The sequence below is a fragment of the Phodopus roborovskii genome, unplaced genomic scaffold (genome assembly GCF_943737965.1).
Source record: "Phodopus roborovskii unplaced genomic scaffold, PHOROB, whole genome shotgun sequence".
Taxonomy (NCBI): Eukaryota; Metazoa; Chordata; class Mammalia; order Rodentia; family Cricetidae; genus Phodopus; species Phodopus roborovskii.
The window spans coordinates 1,750,983-1,768,592 of record NW_026126651.1 but is presented as its reverse complement, the minus strand read 5'-3'; the positions used below and the strand labels follow the sequence as shown (position 1 = coordinate 1,768,592).

The following is a 17,610-nucleotide window of genomic DNA, read 5'->3' as shown; positions in this document are numbered from 1 at the left end:
AGAGAAGCACTGTTTAGATAAAATATAAAGCAAACCAAAAAAAAAAAAAAAAAAAAAAGTTTAAGGTTGGCCTTATCTGCACAGCAACCTGGGTCCTCTCTAAGGTGCATAAGATCAGGTCTCAAACAAAAACAAAAACAACTCCAGAATCAAAAATTGAGGTCAGGCTGGGTTATAAAAAAAAAAAGTTCAGGTCTAGCCTAGGCTTTGTAGGGAGCTCCAGCCTAGCATGGACTGTTAGACCCTGAGTCAAACAAAATAAAAACCTTAGATGTTCAGAGAGGCTGGCACTACAGCTCACTTGCCTCCTCAAGCTCTCATGCAGCTCTGGATTCCATCCCAGCAGTGGGAGATGGAGGCAGGAAGATGGGGAGTTTAGGGTCATCCCCAGGCCCATAGTTTGAAGCCAACTGATATAAAGACTTGGGATGATATCTGAGCAATCAGGGTTATCAAGTGTGTGGATGGTCCTCATTGTACCTCGGTTTTAAATTAGCTTCGTGTGTGGGTGTTTTTCCTGCATGTGAGTCTGTGTGGCATGTGTGCCTGGTGCCTAGGGAGGCCAGAAGATGTCAGATACCCTGGGACTGGAGCTGCAGACAGTTGTTAGCGGTTTGTGGGTGCTGGGAATGGAACCCGGGTCCTCTGGAAGAGCAGTCAGTGCTCCTAACACCTGAGTCTGGTCTCCAGCCCCTCTGCTTGAATTTTTTAAAAACAGAAGTAAGCTTTTATTTCCATGTTTCTGAAATTAAGGTGGCCAATTCAGCTGGCTTCACTTATTTCTTATATTTTTTTTTATGTGCAGTGGTGTCTTGCCTGCAGGTGTTCAGTGTGGGGTTATCAGATCCCCTGCAACTGGAGTTACAGACAGTTGTGAGCTACCATGTGAGTGTTGGGAATTCAACCCAGCTTATCTGGAAGAGCCAGCAGTATTCTTAACCGCTATCTCTCCAGCCCCCTTGATTATTTTTTTAAATGTGTTCATGTGAATTGGTGCTTTGCCTGTATGTATGTCTGTGTGAGGATGTCAGAACACCCTGGCTGCCCTCAAATTCACAGAGATATGCCTGTCTTTGTCTCCAAAATGCTGAGTTTAATTGTGTGTACCATCGTGCCTAGTTTTTTCTGGGTTTTAAATTTTTTATTTATGGGTCTAGAAAGATGGCTTAACAGTTCAGAGCATTGACTGTTCTTCCAGAGGACCTGGCTTTAATTCCCAGGACCCACATGACAGCTTACAACTGTCCATAACTCTAGTTCCCAGGGGATCCAACACCCCACACAGACATAAGTGTATTCAAAACACTAATGCACATAAAGTAAAAAGTAAAGAGATTTAATAAATCATTGAAAATGTATTATGTGTGGAGGCCATGGTGTGGAGGCCAGAGGACAGCTAATGGGAGCTGGTTTTCTTCTTGTACCGTGTAGGTTCTTGGGCCCAAACACAGGTGATCACCTTTGACAACCACCACCTTACTACCTGGTGAGCTATCTTGCTTGTTTGGAGACAAGGTCTTGCTACATAGCCAAGGATGGACTCAAACTCATGACAATCTTTCTGCCAGTTTCCCGAGTAGCTGGGAAGATAGATCTGTCCTATCACAGCTAGATGTACTTGGGATTTTGAGTTTAGGTTATTTCCCAGGCATAGGAGCGTGTCTGGATGTTTCCCACAACCCCATAATCTGGAGGGGTCCACCAGTGTGTAGAACGGCTGCTCTGGGAATGCATAGTGGGGTAATGTTGTCTCAAAGTATTTCCAATGGCTGGGACAGGACCTTGCTGTGCAAAGGGACACCTGTATTACCAAAATGAGTTAATTCCACCTGTTTCTTGTTATTTATTGCGTTAAAATTTTGGCAGGTATATATAGAAATTACACGAGTCCTTCTCATTATACTTCCATTGGACATCCCTACTGTCTGTCACTCATGGGCATCAGTCAATGAATCCTTGCAACAGGCACCATAAGCCAGTTCTGAGAATGGCTGCCTGGGACACCCACCTCCCACAATCCTCATGGCCAGCAGAGAGATGATCTGTGAGAGGTGAAGAATGAAACTCAAAGCAGTAATATTTTTGCAGGTACAGGGTCATGCCATCCAGGTACTGACTTCATGGTTTAGCTACACCGAAATTCCCTTGCAAAGTAGCAAAGCACCGGTGGCCTTTACAATAATAATGAATTCTGTCTAGAGATGGTGACATACCTTTAATCCCAGCACTCTGGAGGCAGAGGCAGTGGATCTCTGAGGCCAGCCTGGTCTACAAATCAAGCCCTAGGACAGCTAAGGGCTACACACAGAGAAACCCTGTCTTGGAAAACAAAAACAAAAGTTTTAGAAAAAGAAAGAAAAACGAACTTTAATCCAGGTGGTGGTGGTACACCTGTTTAATCCAGCACTCAGGAGACAGAGGTAAGAGGATCTCTGAGTTCAAGGCCAGCCTGGACTATAGAGTAATTTCCAGGACAGCTAGGGTCACACAGAGAAACTCTATCTTAACCCCTTTCCCCCAAAAGGATTCTATTGGCTGATAAGTAGAGGTCAGGGCTAGGACCTGATGTAATAGGGATAATCATAAGGGTAGATTCTCTTGGTAGAAGAGGCAAAGTACTTAGGGATGTGTTCTCTTCACTGAGAGATAAAGCTCAGGGATTGGGGTCAGGGAGATGCAGGAAGAGGGTGGCTCCTAATGGGACAGCACAGAATCACCAGGTTTTTGACATCACTCCAGCATTCCAGGTGATCAGGCATCATCCATTCTTGTACTGAAGAAAGTAGGCGTGGTTCCTCCAATGCTCACTCTAAGCTGACCTTCTTATAAAGGATGATAAAGGATGCTGCTGGGTTTGGCAAAGGGCAGGCTGGCCTCCTTCCCTTGACACCTGTTGGGTCTCAGAAAGCTATTGCTTTGGCTCCGGTCTTAAAAATAAGCCTGAAAGACGGGAGTGGTGGCACACACCATTCCTCTCAGCACTGGGGAGGTGGGGAAAATATGAGATTCCAGGCCAGACTGCTGTGCACAGTGAGACTCTGCCTCAGGAAGAAACAAGCAAGCAAACACCAACCACAAAGCAAAGAGTGATCAGCCACTGCACTGTCCCTAGCAAGCTACATGCCAAGAGAATGGGAAGAGAAGCTCTGCTAGCTAGTTAGGGGCGGGCTTTTTATATTCTTGGGGTTTTTTGTTTGTTTGTTTTTCGAGACAGGGTTTCTCTGTATTGTTTTGGAGCCTGTCCTGGAAATTTCTCTGTAGACCAGGTTGGCCTTGTACTCACAGAGATCCGCCTGCCTCTACCTCCTGATTGCTGGAATTGAGGCATGAACCACCAACGCCTGGCTCTTGGGACACTTCGTGTCACTTCTTCATATGCCTCCATGAAGGTTTAGTTCACCTTTCAGTGCTAATCTGTATCTGTAAGTATCGTATGGATGCCTTTAATACTTAGACGCTCCCTAGAAAAACGGATATTCTGATTTTGTTGTTCTTTGAATTCGGAGGATTGAACCCAGCACTTGGGCATGTTGGGCAAGTGGTCTACCAGTAAAATGCGCCCCCAGGACCTCACTGGGGGATTCTAGGCAGAGGCTCTACACCTGCGCTTCACCCCCCCAGTCCCTAACTGGGAGATTCAAGGCTACATCCTTTTCTCCCTCCCTCCCTCTCTCCCTCCTTCCCCTCCTCTTCCTCCCTCCCTTCCTTTCACAGCGAACTGTCTCCTATTCCCGAGGACTGGGCATTGCCCCTTCCTAGGTCCCAGGTCACACCTCCTATTCTGTACTTGTTGGAGATTATAAAAGACTATCTGGGATAGTATTATGCTCATGGTGATGACAGAAACGGACCCTTCCCATTTCCTGTGCCCCAGCTTTCTCAGTAGCCCCGGGTATCGCGATCTGGCAGCTTTGCCTTCCTTGCCTCTAGTCCTCAGCTGTGGCCATAACTGGCTTTTGCCTGGGTGGTTTCCAGAACTGACGGAGGGAGCAAATTTGATCTTATGATCACTTAATGCCTTGAGCACTGGGGTTCGGGGCGGGGGGGGGGGGAGGGAAGGAGTAACCTATATTGAAAATGTTTTTAAACTAAAACAGTAATTCTACAGTTTTCTACTTCTGCGCTGTGCAGTCTTGGGCAAGCGGTTCAGCCTCTCTGGACCTCAGTGTTAAATGGGACGAGCCTCGAGGGGCAGTCCCTTGTCTTACGGATAAAAGGTTCAGACAAGTCAAATCCGCCGAGATCGGCTCCCGGTGACAGAGCCCGGGAAGCGAGAGGCGCCTGCGCAGTGACAGCTCGCGGTGCACCGCTCGCCCAGCCCCTCTGCAGCAGGGAACTGCAGGCCGCGCTCCCCCTAGCGCAGCCCAGCTGACGGACAGCTCCTCTTTCTGCTCCTTCTCTACAGGGCTCCGCCCGCCCCCACAACCGCCCCTTCGAGGGCGGAAGTACAACGCGCCTGGCCAATCCGCAGCCTTGAGCAGCGCCCTCTCCTCGCCCATTGGCCTTCCCCGCCCGAAGTCCCGCCTCCTCGGCCCGCACCGCGGTCTTTTCCTACGTCCTGCCCTCCCGCCGGAGCGGGCTGTCAGTACAATTAGCGTCGGTCTCTGCCGTGCGGGGGGGGGGGGGCGGTCTCAGAATGTGTCATCCAACTTCGCCGGTCTCTAGGGCAACGCCCCCTGCCTCCCTACTCCGAACGGAAATAGCGCGGCACTGCACCAATCATCACCATGTGTCTTTACCACATAGCCAATCATAGCGGGAGGAGGGCGGGCGTTCTAGTGTGAGCGGCAGGGCTCTCGGCCAACAAGCGGTGAGAGTTCCCGGATGACAGCCCGCAGGGGCGGGCCCGAGGCGGGGCGTCAGCCTGCAGCCAGCCCGCCGCCAGCCCGCCCTCCCCCGGCCGGCTCCTCGGCGCCGCCTGGGGTCCTTTCCGCCCGGTGCCGCCAGCCAGCCCCGTGCCCGTCCGGCCAGGCCTGGAGCCGAGCCCTCCGCCATCATGCCGGCCGTATCCAAGGGCGATGGCATGCGCGGGCTCGCCGTGTTCATCTCCGACATCCGGAACTGTGAGCTCACGACCGGGGCCCGGGGGTCACGCGGGAACCGGGCGGAGGAGCGGGGAATCGCGGGGGTGTCCTCGCGGGAAGGACCGGGGCGGCGCGGGCAGACGTGGCGTGAGGAGGTGGAGGGGATGGAGCAACGGGCTAGGTAGGTCATTCAGCGCCATCCCGAGCCTGTGTGGAGCAAGGCAGAGACGCAGAAGAGGTGGGAGGCGGGCGACCACCTAGGGCCAGGGGCCCGAAGTTGGGGAACAGCCCAGCGCCAGGGATGGTTAGGTTGGGGGGCAGCAGAAAGACCAGAGGTAATAAGGTGGGGGTACTGTAGAGGGGCTGGGGATGATAATGTGGGGGGCAGCAGGACTAGAGATGGAGGGGGGCAGCAGGAGAACCAGAGATGACGGGGGGGGGGATTCCAAAGGAATCAGAAACAGAGAAGGACGGCAGAAGGACCAGCGATGGAAGTAGGCGACTGCAGAGGAAGCAGATAGGATGTGGCGGGGGTGACATCAGGGCCATAGGTGAGACCGGGGGGGGGGGGGCACAGCGGATAAACCACGGATGGTAAGGTCGGGGCAGAGCAGAGGGACCAGAGTGTAAGTGGGGGGCAGCGTAGGGATGGGGGGCCCAGAGGAGCAGAGACGGGAATGGCAGACAGCAGAGGATGAGGTAGGAAAAGACTGCATGGAAGATTGCTTAAGACACATGGAAGGCATGTGAGACTCCACATACAGGAGAGAGGGAATGTAGGTGTAGAGCAGGGCCTGGGAAGGAAGGTATTGCTGAGTGTTCATGGTGGACGATGGCAAGGCGTCTGGAAGCTCCGGGGGAGAGATTTGGAAAGCTGGGGGTAGGGAGAAGGAAAGTGGTCAGGGAGCAGGATAGGCCTGGATTCAAACCTTTGTTGGCTCATCACAGCCATTTGGGGCCCTGGTCCCTTCTAGGAAGGGTTATTGTAATGATGGGATGTGCTGGTTAGCTCACAACTTCGGGGAGCAGATGCTGGTGTCTGGAGCTGCCAGGAGCCTTCAGAGGGGCCATCCGTGGATGTGGCCAGCCAGACCTGGCTTTGTGGTTGAGACTTGCATTCCCATCCCTATGTGACCTTGAATGAGGGACTTTGCTTGTCCGTTTCTTCATGTCAGGAGAGGCTGTTGATGAGTGGCGACTGAGCTGGTGTAGAGCGAGGTCCACATGATAGGGCCCTAGCCCAGACCCAGGTCGCTGCTGTCCATATTGCCTAGGATCTGAAGAATTACTCCTCCAGTTGCTCAGGGAAGGATTGTGATCACAATAGGTGCCAGGACAGTGGGCAGCTGTGCATCTCCTTAGATGAGAGATGCTTTGGATCCAGTGAAAAGAGGTAGGGCTAGGAAGGGCTATAGATTTTGGCACGGGTACCTGTTAAAAATGTGTGAGCTTGGGGCTGGAGAGATGGCTCAGCAGTTAAGAGCACTGCCTGTTCCTTCAGAGGTCCTGGGTTCCATTCCCAGCACCCACGTGGCAGCTCACACCTGTCTGTAACTCCAGTTCCAGAGCTTCTGGCACCCTCACACAGATATTCATGCAGGCTAAACACAGCGGACATAAAATAAAAATAAATTACATATAAATGGGTGTGCTTTATCTCTGATAACTTGGTGGGATGACCCTCTGCATTGACTCAGCCCCTTTGGCGGGGGGCTTAGCTTTTGCATCTGAACTCCATTCCTAATAGCATGTTGCCTGCAGAGATTTGTTTGCTTTTATTTGACAAATGCTGTTTGATTGTGCCTATGTCCCTGTCTCTACTTGAAGTACTAGGGTCACAGCTATGTAGAATTCCTAGTCTTGGGCTGTGGCTGAGCAGCAGAACAGCTAGCTGCCCAGCATCTCTCAGTGAAGGGCTGAGGGCATAGCTTGATGGCAGAGCGCAAAAGTACACATGCTTTGGAGCATCTCTTCCCTAAGAGGGGTAGAAATAAACAGAAGGGAACACGGTGTGACCTGCCAGTGGCTGGCGCTGGGAGGGGGTGTTGGGGCGGCTGGCATTTAAATAGACTCAGACAGAATGGGGAGTAAGGGGTAAGTGCTGCGCTTTGGCCACACAGGGCCCATGCAGAGAGCAATGTGTTCAGAGGTCCTGAGGTTGCAGCGTGCTTACGCCAGATACGCGTAAGCTTAGCACCTGAGCAAGGAGCTGAGGGGACAGAGATGCGGACAGGCCCTGAGCACGGTGGCCCTTCTGGGGCCAAGCTAAGAGCTGTAGGGCGCTTTTGAGCAGAGGACGGCAGTGGCTTACTGAATCCCTCTAGAACCAGGTATGGTGGCGCATAGCTCTGGGAATGCACTGACAGGAGCGTGGTGAGTTCCAGGCCAGCTCAGGCATGGCCATGTCTCATGAAGAAAATCCAAACCATTGAATGATTGCTCTGGCTGCTGTGAGAATGGAGACGTTAGGATGACAGCCGGGAACCAAATCAAAGGAGTCACAGGCCTCCAGACTCAAGCGGTGGCCCATGGAGTGAGAGAGGGGACTGCTAAGATGTGAGCAGAAGCAAAGCATTGGAGCTGCATCCCTGTAACGTGTGCACGGCTATAGCGCCGGGACGGTGACTAGGGTAGTCTGGCCTCCATAACAAGACTTGGCTGGAAAAGCAACCCTTGGGGCTGGAGAGATGGCTTAGCAGTCAAGAACACTTGTAGAGGACTAGTGGGTTTGACTCCTAGCACTCACATCGGATGGGTTACAGTGGCCTGTAGCTGTAATCCCAGGGCGTTTCACACCCTTTTCTGGCCTCCAAAGGCATGTGTGTGTGTTCTTATGCCCACACATACACATACAGTAACCCAAACAAAACGAAAGGATGGGTCAGGTTTGAAGGATTTGCAAAGAGAATTTGTGTGGGGTTAGGGAAGAGAAGATAGGCAAGTATCACTGTAGTGCCAGGGCACAGAGCTCACAGCCAAGCTCAGCCTTGGGGTGGGTCAGCCACTGGCCTGGGCTACAGCACCAACATTGCCCTCTCCTTGGCCCGGCAGCCGCGTGTTGAGTGGCTGGTGTGTCCCAACCCTGTGACAGCACTGGGGACACAGTGGCAAGTAAGACAGATGAGTGTATACTTCTGGGCAGCTGTGACCCCAAGGACAAGAGGCGCTTGAGCAGATCAGAGCTGTCCCGGCAGATGGATGTGTCTCTGTGGCCTGTCAGACAAGAAATGTAAACAAAGCCAGGACTGGAGTTCAGGCCTGTCCTGCCAGCTCTTCCAGAGTCTGAGGCAGGAGGATTTCGAGTGCACAGTCAGCCTTGGCCTGGCTGGATGTCTCAGGAGGTAGCGGCACTTGCCGCCAAGCGTCACATTGGTTCAGTTCCCGGAGTCACGTGGTGGAAGGTGAGAAGCTGCCTTCTGACTACCACGTACATACACAAATAAATGCAATCATAATGGAAAAAGTAGCCTTGTGTTACAGAGTGAGTCCAAAACCAGCTTGAGCAACGTAAAGACATCCTGTATTCAAATAAAACAGGGTTTGAAACAGATGGTGGTGGCCCAGGGTTTAATCCCAGCATCGGAAGCAGAGACAGGTGAATCTCTGAGTTCAAGGCCAACCTTGAACTAGGTCTACAGATGGAGTACACGGAGAAACCCTGTCTTGGGGGGTTGGGGGAGTCTGATCTTCCGGAGAACCTGGGTTTGATTCCTAGTACCACGTGGCTGCTCCCAAACATCTGTAGCTCCAGTCCCAGGGAATCTGACTCCTAATGGCCTCTGTAGGACCGCACACATATGGGACACAGTACTTTCGTAGCACGTGTCACCCCCGAGTTCCATCTCTGGTAGTGTGCACCTCCAAGGACATGATGGCTCACACTTGTCATCAGTAAGGCAGGCAATTCTAGGTGTGAAGCCAGACTCAACTACACAGCAAGAACTTTCTCAGGACAAACAAACAAAATCATACTGGCTGGCAAGCTGGCTCAGTGGATAAAGGCTCTTGTTGCCAAGTCCGAGGGCCTGAATTTGACCCTGGGGACCCACATGGTAAAAGAGGAAAGCCGACTGGCAGAAATTGCCCTCTGGCCTCCACACTGGTGCCCACATACATAATACACATAACGAAATCCAAAGGGGGGCATCAGTAATTCTTCACAAGTGAGAAGAGCCAGACCTAGCACTCCGTGTGGATGGACTGTTAGGAAAGGCTGGACCACAGAGGAAGGCAGAGGGGGGCGGGACTGTGGGGTCCTGGCTGGGATGGATGGCGAATGATTGCTCAACCATACAGGCCTCGTGTGTGTGTGTGTGTGTGTGTGTGTGTGTGTGTGAGAGAGAGAGAGAGAGAGAGGGGGGGGGAGAGAGAGAGAGAGAGGGAGAGAGAGAAGATTCTGGATTACACACAATGATTGCACAGTTCTGTGAACAAAGAATTTAATAGGGTAAGATTCACAGTGTACAACCTTTATTGTTTCTTTTTTTTTTTTTTTCTTTTTTTTTTTTGTATTTCATGTTGTTTTCGAGACAGGGTTTCCCTGTGTAGCCCTTGGCTGTTGTGGATCTAGCTCTGTAGACCAGGTTAGCCTCGGACTCAAAGGTCCACCTGCTTCTGCCATCTAGGTGCTGGGATTAAAGGCGTGTGCCATCACTGCCCAGTCAGTGTGCAGATTTTAACTGGGGTTTTTCTGAGCTTTTGTTTTTCTGAGCAGGGACTCATGTAACTCAGGCTGGCCTTGAATTCATTAAGTAGATAAAGCTGACCTTCAGCCTCTGACCTGCCTGCCTTTACCTCCCGAGTACTGAGATAACAGGGTTGTGATTTGAGTATTTACTTATTTATTTATTTTAAGCTGAGATACTTGTGCACCTGGCATAAGCCTAGTGGGGAGGGTTCTGTCTGGGCTGGGCTTCAGCAGACGCTCTGAGGGTGCAGAGGGCTGTAGGGGATGGGTCAACATAGGTGGCACAAAGGTTCTGAGGTCAGGGGCTTGTGGGTAGAGTGGATAGAGGCCGTGCTAACATTTGTTCTGACAGCATGGCAGGGGTATAAGTAGAATTATAGGCAAGGAAAGGATGGTCGGGTTTGGGAAAGAGGGAGCCCTCTGTCCGGGGGAACCATGGAGTTCAGCAAGTAGGCTGTGAGGTTCTAGGGATAGCGATGAGGCGGACTGTGTGAGGGTGTGGTCTTGCCCTCCCAGAGCAGGGAAGTCTTATCAAAGGGGAGCTGCTGCTGCAGGGCTGGGGCTGTCCCCTATCCAGTCCCTGTTCTGTTGGAGCAGGTCCATGAAGAAGGCCTAGAGTTGGAGTGCTGACTCCCTCCGCTCAAAGCTGCAGCACGCACAGGAAGCACACCCTGCCCCACATTAGATCCTCTGTGGTGGCGACTTTTGCCTTGGTCCTAGGATCAAGGCCTGGATTCACATAAAGGTGATGGAGAGGAAATACACAGTAGTCCACTGACACAGCCATTGTGAGCGTGTGCTCACGGGAGCACACACACACACACACACACACACACACACACACACACACACAGGGTCACGCCTGCCTGCCCTGTTTCTGGTACCTCACAGCCACATGGCACATGGCCATGTATTGGCCATGGAAGGATCAAAACCAATGAGAGTTTTATGGCCATCCAGAGGGGAAGCGTTGAATGCCTGCTGGGCTTCGCAGGGTCCAGGCCAAGGCACACAGGGTCCTCCAGGCAGGGCTAGGCTGGCCCAAATTCCTTTGAGGGTAATTACAGAGCACTCTGGTGCTAATGCCTCTGTTTAGCCACTTAAAGAAGTCATCGCAGCCCCTATGCACCTCCAAGCTGGAGTAAAGCTCCGTCATGAAGGACAATAACCCCAGGCAGACCCTCCTGGGGACATGGCCCTGCCTCTCTTGAGCCTCTTTTCTTCATACCCCAGCCCCTCGATGGCTTGAACTGGGTCCCCACTCCCTGTTTCCCATCTCTCCCCCCCCACTTTCTCTCCTGCTTCCCGTCCCCCCCACTCTCTGCTTCCCGTCCCCCCCACTCCTGCTTCCCGTCCCCCCCACTCCTGCTTCCCGTCCCCCCCACTCTCTGCTTCCCGTCCCCCCCACTCCTGCTTCCCGTCCCCCCCACTCCTGCTTCCCGTCCCCCCCACTCTCTGCTTCCCGTCCCCCCCACTCCTGCTTCCCGTCCCCCCCACTCTCTGCTTCCCCAGCTGCCCGTCTGGCCCCCTCCCAGCCTTTCCCCTGCTGCTAACCAGGAAGCCTCCCTGTCCTGTTAGAGTTCTAGCCTCCGCCTATCTACCCCTCCACCAAACCAAAACTCTGCAGGAGCAGGACAAGAGCGACTCAGTCATTCCCAAGCCCACTCTAGAAATGCCTTCATGCCGCGTGTGGTGGCACTAGGGAGGGAGAGACAGGCAGATCTTTATGAGTTTGAAGCTAGCCTCCTCTACACAGTTGTTCAGGACAGCCAAGACTATTTAGCTGAGTCCCTTCCACAGTCCACTCAAGGCAGGAAGGAAGGATCTCTATGAACGGGAGAGTTGCTTTAAGACTTCGTGACACACTGGCATGCCAGCTGTGATGGGTGGATGGCTGCTGTCTGCCCTGAGTGCCGCATTGTCAACCTTACCAGTGTCCCGGTCTGCCTAGTGGCCTCTGGTGCTGTCATTCCTGCGCATGTAGCAGGTCCAGAGCACTGTCCCTGGCTTTGCCTCTTCCTTGTACAGGGAATGGGAACCAGAGCCTCAAGCAGGGACCTCTCCCTCCCTCTCCCTCCCCCCTCTGTCTCCCTCTCTCTCTGTCTCCCTCTCTCTCTCTCCTTCTCTCCTGTCACCTAGACTTAGCCACGATGACCTTGAACTCCCGATCCTCCTGTCCCCGCTTGCAGTGTTCCGGATTCCAGGTGTGCAGCGCTGGGGTCAAACCCAGAGCTTCTGTGTGCTGGGCGAGCACTGTACCAATTGAACCACACTTCCAGCCTTCCTTTTTAGCTGTTTGAGATAGTTTCATTGTGAAGTCCATTCTTCTGCCTCAGCCTCCTGAGTGTCCGGTTTATAGGTTCTATATTTCCGTCCAGCTTCAGCTCTTTTACGTTTTAGTTGAGATAGAGCATCAGTTAGTAGTCAGGCTAGCCTTGAACTCATCCTGGCCCAGGTTGGCCTTAAACTGTGATTGCCTTCACTCAGTCTCCCAAGTAGCAAGGATGAAATGCTCCACCCAGGCCTGGCTTGTGCTTTCTCTTTTAGAAATTCCATAATTCAGTTTTGAAATTAAGAAACAAACCAAAAAAAGGGCATGCATGTTTTGCCTGCTTGTGTGTGTGTAGTGCTTACATGCTTAGTACCTTTGGACTTCACACAGGGCATCAGGACTAAAGTTACAGATGGTTGTGAGCCACCTTGTTGGTGCTGGAAATTGAACCCAGGTCCTCTGGAAGAGCAGTTAGTCCTCCTCCTCTCCCCCAAGACAGGGTTTCTGTGTATCCCTGACTGTCCTGGAACTCACTCTGAAGACCAGGCTGGCCTTGAACTCACAGAAATCCACCTGCTTCTGCCTCCTGAGTGCTGGGATTAAAGGTGTGTGCCACAGAGCTCCATTTCCTGCCCTCATGGAGCCGGTTAGTTTGGTTGCCTGTGTAACCCAAGTCGGCCAGAGTTTGATCTTCCTCCCCAGGTCGAGCTGGGCTGTTAGTCAGTCTTGAGTGATGTGCAGTCCATCTAGGAAACACTGGCTTTTTTGGTCCCCTCTGGAATAACACTAAGAGAAGAGACTGCATGGTCAGGAATGGAAATGCCTGCACTCTGGAGGTCACCTGGCATCACCGTGGTCGCTGGCATTCCCTGTGAGGGAGGTCCTGGCCACCCTCTCAGCCACCGTCATGGGCAGCTCCCTGCCTGGGTTCAGTCCCAACTCTGGCTGGTGATCTGGCAGAAACCTCCAGGCTGAACCTTACTCATCTCCCAGGCCCTCCTCAAATATCTTCTGGCTGCTTCCCCACAATGCCAGCACACTCTAGGTAACCTCAGACTCGGCTGTGCCTGAGTCCTCACCTACCCTCACCAGGCCAGGAGCCCCAGGACATGTGTGGGAAGTGTTGGAGCCTCTTCTTGGGGCAGGCGAGGTCACCTTCCTTGGATTACTAAATGCTGAAGCTGGGCACGGTGGCGCAGGCCTTTGATGTCAGCACTAGGGAGGCAGAGGCAGGTGGATTTCTATGAGTCCCAGGACAGTCCAGGCAACACAGAGAAACCCTGTCTCGGAAACCAAACACAAATAAGTGATGGGCATCAGGTGGTTTTTGAGGCAGGGTCACACGGGGTCACATTGTACTGAACCCCTGGGGCCACACTAGGCCCAGAGCCCTCCACCTTTCCTGGGGTCACTGTTTGTTTGGTTTTGGTTTTCTGAGACAGGGTTTCTGTGTGTAACTGCTCAGGCTATCTTAGAACTCACTCCCTAGACCAGGCTATTTGATCCTCGCTTGGGCTACACAAAGCCTGGAACGGCAGGCCTGTACCAGTGTGATAGTCACTGCCACCGTGGCGCATTGCCGAGCCCTTAGTAGAGGAGGCTCTGACCAGGAAGGAGGCTGAGCTCACCCTGGAGGGGCCTCCTCCCAGGGCTGGACACAGGCAGGTGTGGCAGCTGCTGCTGCTGTGACTTCTAGCTACATGCTTCTGGAATAGAGCAAGTGCTCAAATGTTCTTCTCTGTGCTTGCGCGTGTGTGTGCACGCGTGGGTGCGCGTGTCAAGGCAGGAGTTGCGCTCCACCTTATTGATGGCGTGGTCTCCCTGAACCTGGGACCTGCCCCCAGCCGCCCCAGCACTGGACTTGAAGCTGTTGCTTCTGCTTCCAGCAGTGAGGTGCTCGACTCCTCAGCTTGGGTTCTCATGTTTACACAGTAAGCACTTTTCCCGTGGAGCCATCTCCTCACCCCCAAAATTAACGTTAGCAGTGTTCACACGAGCCTGCATATTCAGTGCTGCCATTGGAGTCGGTATCTTAACATCCCTTCGGTTTCTTCAGGGCTGGGGACGGAGCTCTCAGTAGGTTGGGTGCGCCAGCTAGACAAGCTGATGCACACTGAGCCTGCCCTGCTGCCCCTCAGGGGTTGGTTGGGTTTGGGTTTGATTTGTTCTTTGAGATAGGGTCTCACTAGCTGCATAGTCCAGGGTGGCCATCCCCTCCATCTCCCCAGTACTGGGGATCACAGGATATGCCATTGCGGTGGACACACCCCATCATTCTAGCCCTGAGTGCTTTTGCCCTTTACTACCCTGTTTCAGTTGGGAGAGCCTCAGCTTGGGTGCTCAGGAGCCTTGTCTGCCACTGCCGCACGGACTGCAGCTCTAGGGTCAGGGTGCTAACCCCAGGGACTTCCTAGAGGAGGCACTGTCCCAGGTGGGGCTTGTAGGAACTGCTTGGGAATTCAGAGCGGAGGTGAGGGGGGGTCTGTGGAAGAGGACGGTATGGATGCTTCTCTCCCCTCACTCATTCATCAAGGCATCCTGTATCTGGCCAGCTGCTGCTAGAGTGCCTGCTGTATGCAGGCGCCTGCTGTATGCAGACACTCTTATGAAGTGTGAACTGAGGTGAGCCCATACAGATGATGTGTGAGCTGTGTGAGACAGAATAGGAATCCTGGGACTCTGTTTTGTTTTTGAAGACAGGGTTTCTCTTTGTATCCCAGGCTGCCCTGGAACTCGATCTGGAAACCCGGCTGGCCTCCAGCTCACAGACATCCTCCTGCCTCAGCCTCCTGAGTGCTGGGACTAAAGGTGTGCGCCACCACCACCAGGCCGAGGATTTTATTTTCTTTTAAAGGCTGAATTTCCGTGCATTAGTGTTTTGCCTACATGTATGTCTGTGTACTGTGTTCATGCCTGCTGTCTGAGGAGGTCAGAGGAGGACCTCAGAGCCCCTGAGGCTGGAGTTTAGAGTTGTGAGCTGCCATGCGGGTGGAACTTGGGTCCTCTGCAAGAGCAGCCAGTGCTCTTAACCCCAGGCCTGGGGTTTAATGCTAGGGCAGCAAGAACTAGGAGTATGGCACAGGCCTGTTGTTCCAGCACCCAAGAGAGGCTAAGGCTCCTGAGTGTGAAGCCAGCTTGGGCTACGTGGGACTTTCCAGATGTAATAATAGGACTGGAGAGATGGCTAAGAGGTTCAGAACGCTTGCTGCTCCTCTAGAACACCTGGGTGTGGTTCCCAGCACCCACATGTGGCTTACAACCATCTGTAACTCCAGTTCTAGGGAATTTGATGTCCTCTTCTGGCCTCCATTTGCCCAGACATGCCAGTGGTGTGTAGTTACACATGCAGGCAAAATACACACCTGGAAAATATAATAGTTATAATAGTGCATTTCTTGTACAGAAGGGAGTGGGAAGCGCCTCTCTGAGAGAGTTGTAGGAGCTGAGACCAAATGATAGAACCCAGGAGGTGGCTGGCGGCAGCGGCTGGTGTCCCATAGCCCAGAGTATTGGGATGCAGGAATGGGATGCAGGGATAGAGGGAGGGAAGGGTTGTAGAGAGGCAGAGAGAGGGCTGCCTGCCAGAGGTACCTGCCCGAGTGCAGCTTGTGTCTGGGTGAGGTGACGGTGGTGTGTCTCAGTACAGCGTCATGCTCTGAAGTCCCCCCCCCCCCGTGTGGAACAGGGTTCTATTTACAGAGTTGAGTGAGCATGGCATCCGGAGGCATGGCCCTGAGCTGAGGGTGGCTAGAAGGCAGTCAGCACGCGGGACAGGGTGCTTGGGACCCCAGAGAGGCCTGGTATCACAAAGGGAATCTTTGGGTCCTAGCAGGGGTTTCGGGACAGCACAGACCTAGGAATTAAGAGAGGGGAGGGCGCTGGGAGACCCTACAGGGGCAGCTGCTGAGGGAGACCGGAGCCAGTGCAGCTCCCCACTCAGCTCACAGCTCTGTTGTGGGACGCTGAGACAGGGCAGGGGAGGGGGGCCTTTGGGCTGCTGTGGCACTATGTAGGCCCCCTCAAAATCCAACCCCGCACCCTGTAGTTGGTGGGTCACCTGGAGGAGGGAGAGGGAGGGCAGAAAGCTTGTGCTGGTTGCCCAGATACAGATGGATCTGCAGGCTCCCTGAGGCCTCATGTGCGGTGTGGGGATGGGCATTTTCAGCCCAGGCAGGCCCTTCAGGGGCAGGGGAGGCAGCTGGCTGCAGGTGGCCTCACATGCCTTGCTCCCTCTCCACAGGCAAGAGCAAAGAGGCTGAGATCAAGAGAATCAACAAGGAACTGGCCAACATCCGCTCCAAGTTCAAAGGCAGGCTGCTGGTCCAGAGGCCGGTGGGGTGGGGGATGTGGGGGAGGCCGGGGGACCTGAGGGGAGGGGGGGGAGACCAGGCTCAGGGTACTTGCAGGAGTCTTCCTCATGTGGCTCCGTTTCCCTCCTCTGCCTCAGGGGACAAGGCCTTGGATGGCTACAGTAAGAAGAAGTATGTGTGTAAACTGCTCTTCATCTTCCTGCTTGGCCATGACATTGACTTTGGACACATGGAGGCCGTGAACCTGCTAAGCTCCAACAAGTACACGGAGAAGCAGATAGTGAGTGCCAGAGATGACTAGGGTGGGTGCGGGGGGAGGGGGCAGGGGGAGGGGGAGGGGTGGGTGCTGGAGCAGAGGGTGGGTGCTGGGGGAGGGGGCAGAGGGAGGGGGCTGGGGCAGGGGGAGAGGGAGGGGGAAGGGGAGGGGACCAGGATGGGGGCTGGGGCAGAGGGAGGGGGCCAGGGAGGGGGCTGGGGCTGGGGCAGAGGGAGGGGACAGGGGGACGGGGCCAGGGAGGGGGCTGGGGGAGGGGGCTGGGGCAGGGGGAGGGGGCACAGGGAGGGGACAGGGGGACGGGGCCAGGGAGGGGGCTGGGGCTGGGGCAGAGGGAGGGGGCAGGGGGACGGGGCCAGGGTGGGTGCTGGAGCAGAGGGAGGGGGCCAGGGAGGGGGCAGGGGAAGGGGGCTGGGGGAGGGGGCAGGGGGACGGGGCCAGGGTGGGTGCTGGGGGAGGGGGAGGGGGTCAGGGTGGGGGCTCGAGCAGAGGGAGGGGGCCAGGGAGGGGGCCAGGGAGGGGCTGGGGGCTGGACCCCTAGTGTCGAGGACTGGGGCCTATGCCACTGCATGTTGGAGTTAGTCTGGTGCCTCTTAGCCACAGGCTCCCAGCTGTCCCTCCCTACCCCGCAGGGTTACCTGTTCATCTCAGTCCTGGTGAACTCCAACTCAGAGCTGATCCGGCTCATCAACAATGCCATCAAGAATGACCTGGCCAGCCGCAACCCCACCTTCATGTGCCTGGCCTTGCACTGTATCGCCAACGTGGGCAGCCGTGAGATGGGCGAGGCCTTTGCCGCTGACATCCCCCGAATCCTGGTGGCTGGGTGAGGCACTGGCTGGGAACCACAGCAAAGGGCAGAAACAAAACCGAGAGCCGGCGTTGCTTGTGGTGCCTGCCTAAGTTCTACCTGGGCTTTAGACCACAGTGCTCTGTCTCGCGTGTCACCAGGCTGCCTTGGGGGTGTGAGGACCTGACCCGTCCCCACCTGGCGGCCTCGTGTCTGGTGCACAGCCTTAGTGTCTCCTATGGAAGGGAGGCCT

General features: G+C 54.2%; 1 protein-coding gene across 2 annotated transcripts in view; it reads left to right on the top strand.

The window, feature by feature from the left end:
* Window positions 1-4,847: 4,847 nt before the first annotated feature.
* Window positions 4,848-17,610, top strand: part of Ap2a1 (adaptor related protein complex 2 subunit alpha 1) — a 28,972-nt gene continuing 16,209 nt past the window's right edge. Inside the window, exons 1-4 of one of the 2 annotated variants that reach the window (XM_051174384.1) lie at window positions 4,848-5,063; window positions 16,224-16,292; window positions 16,431-16,573; window positions 17,200-17,393. In XM_051174384.1, coding sequence (XP_051030341.1) covers window positions 4,997-5,063; window positions 16,224-16,292; window positions 16,431-16,573; window positions 17,200-17,393 — 473 coding nt within the window. In that variant the 5' untranslated portion in view covers window positions 4,848-4,996. The remainder of the gene's footprint in view (window positions 5,064-16,223; window positions 16,293-16,430; window positions 16,574-17,199; window positions 17,394-17,610) is intronic. The other variant, XM_051174383.1, reaches the window with a different exon arrangement.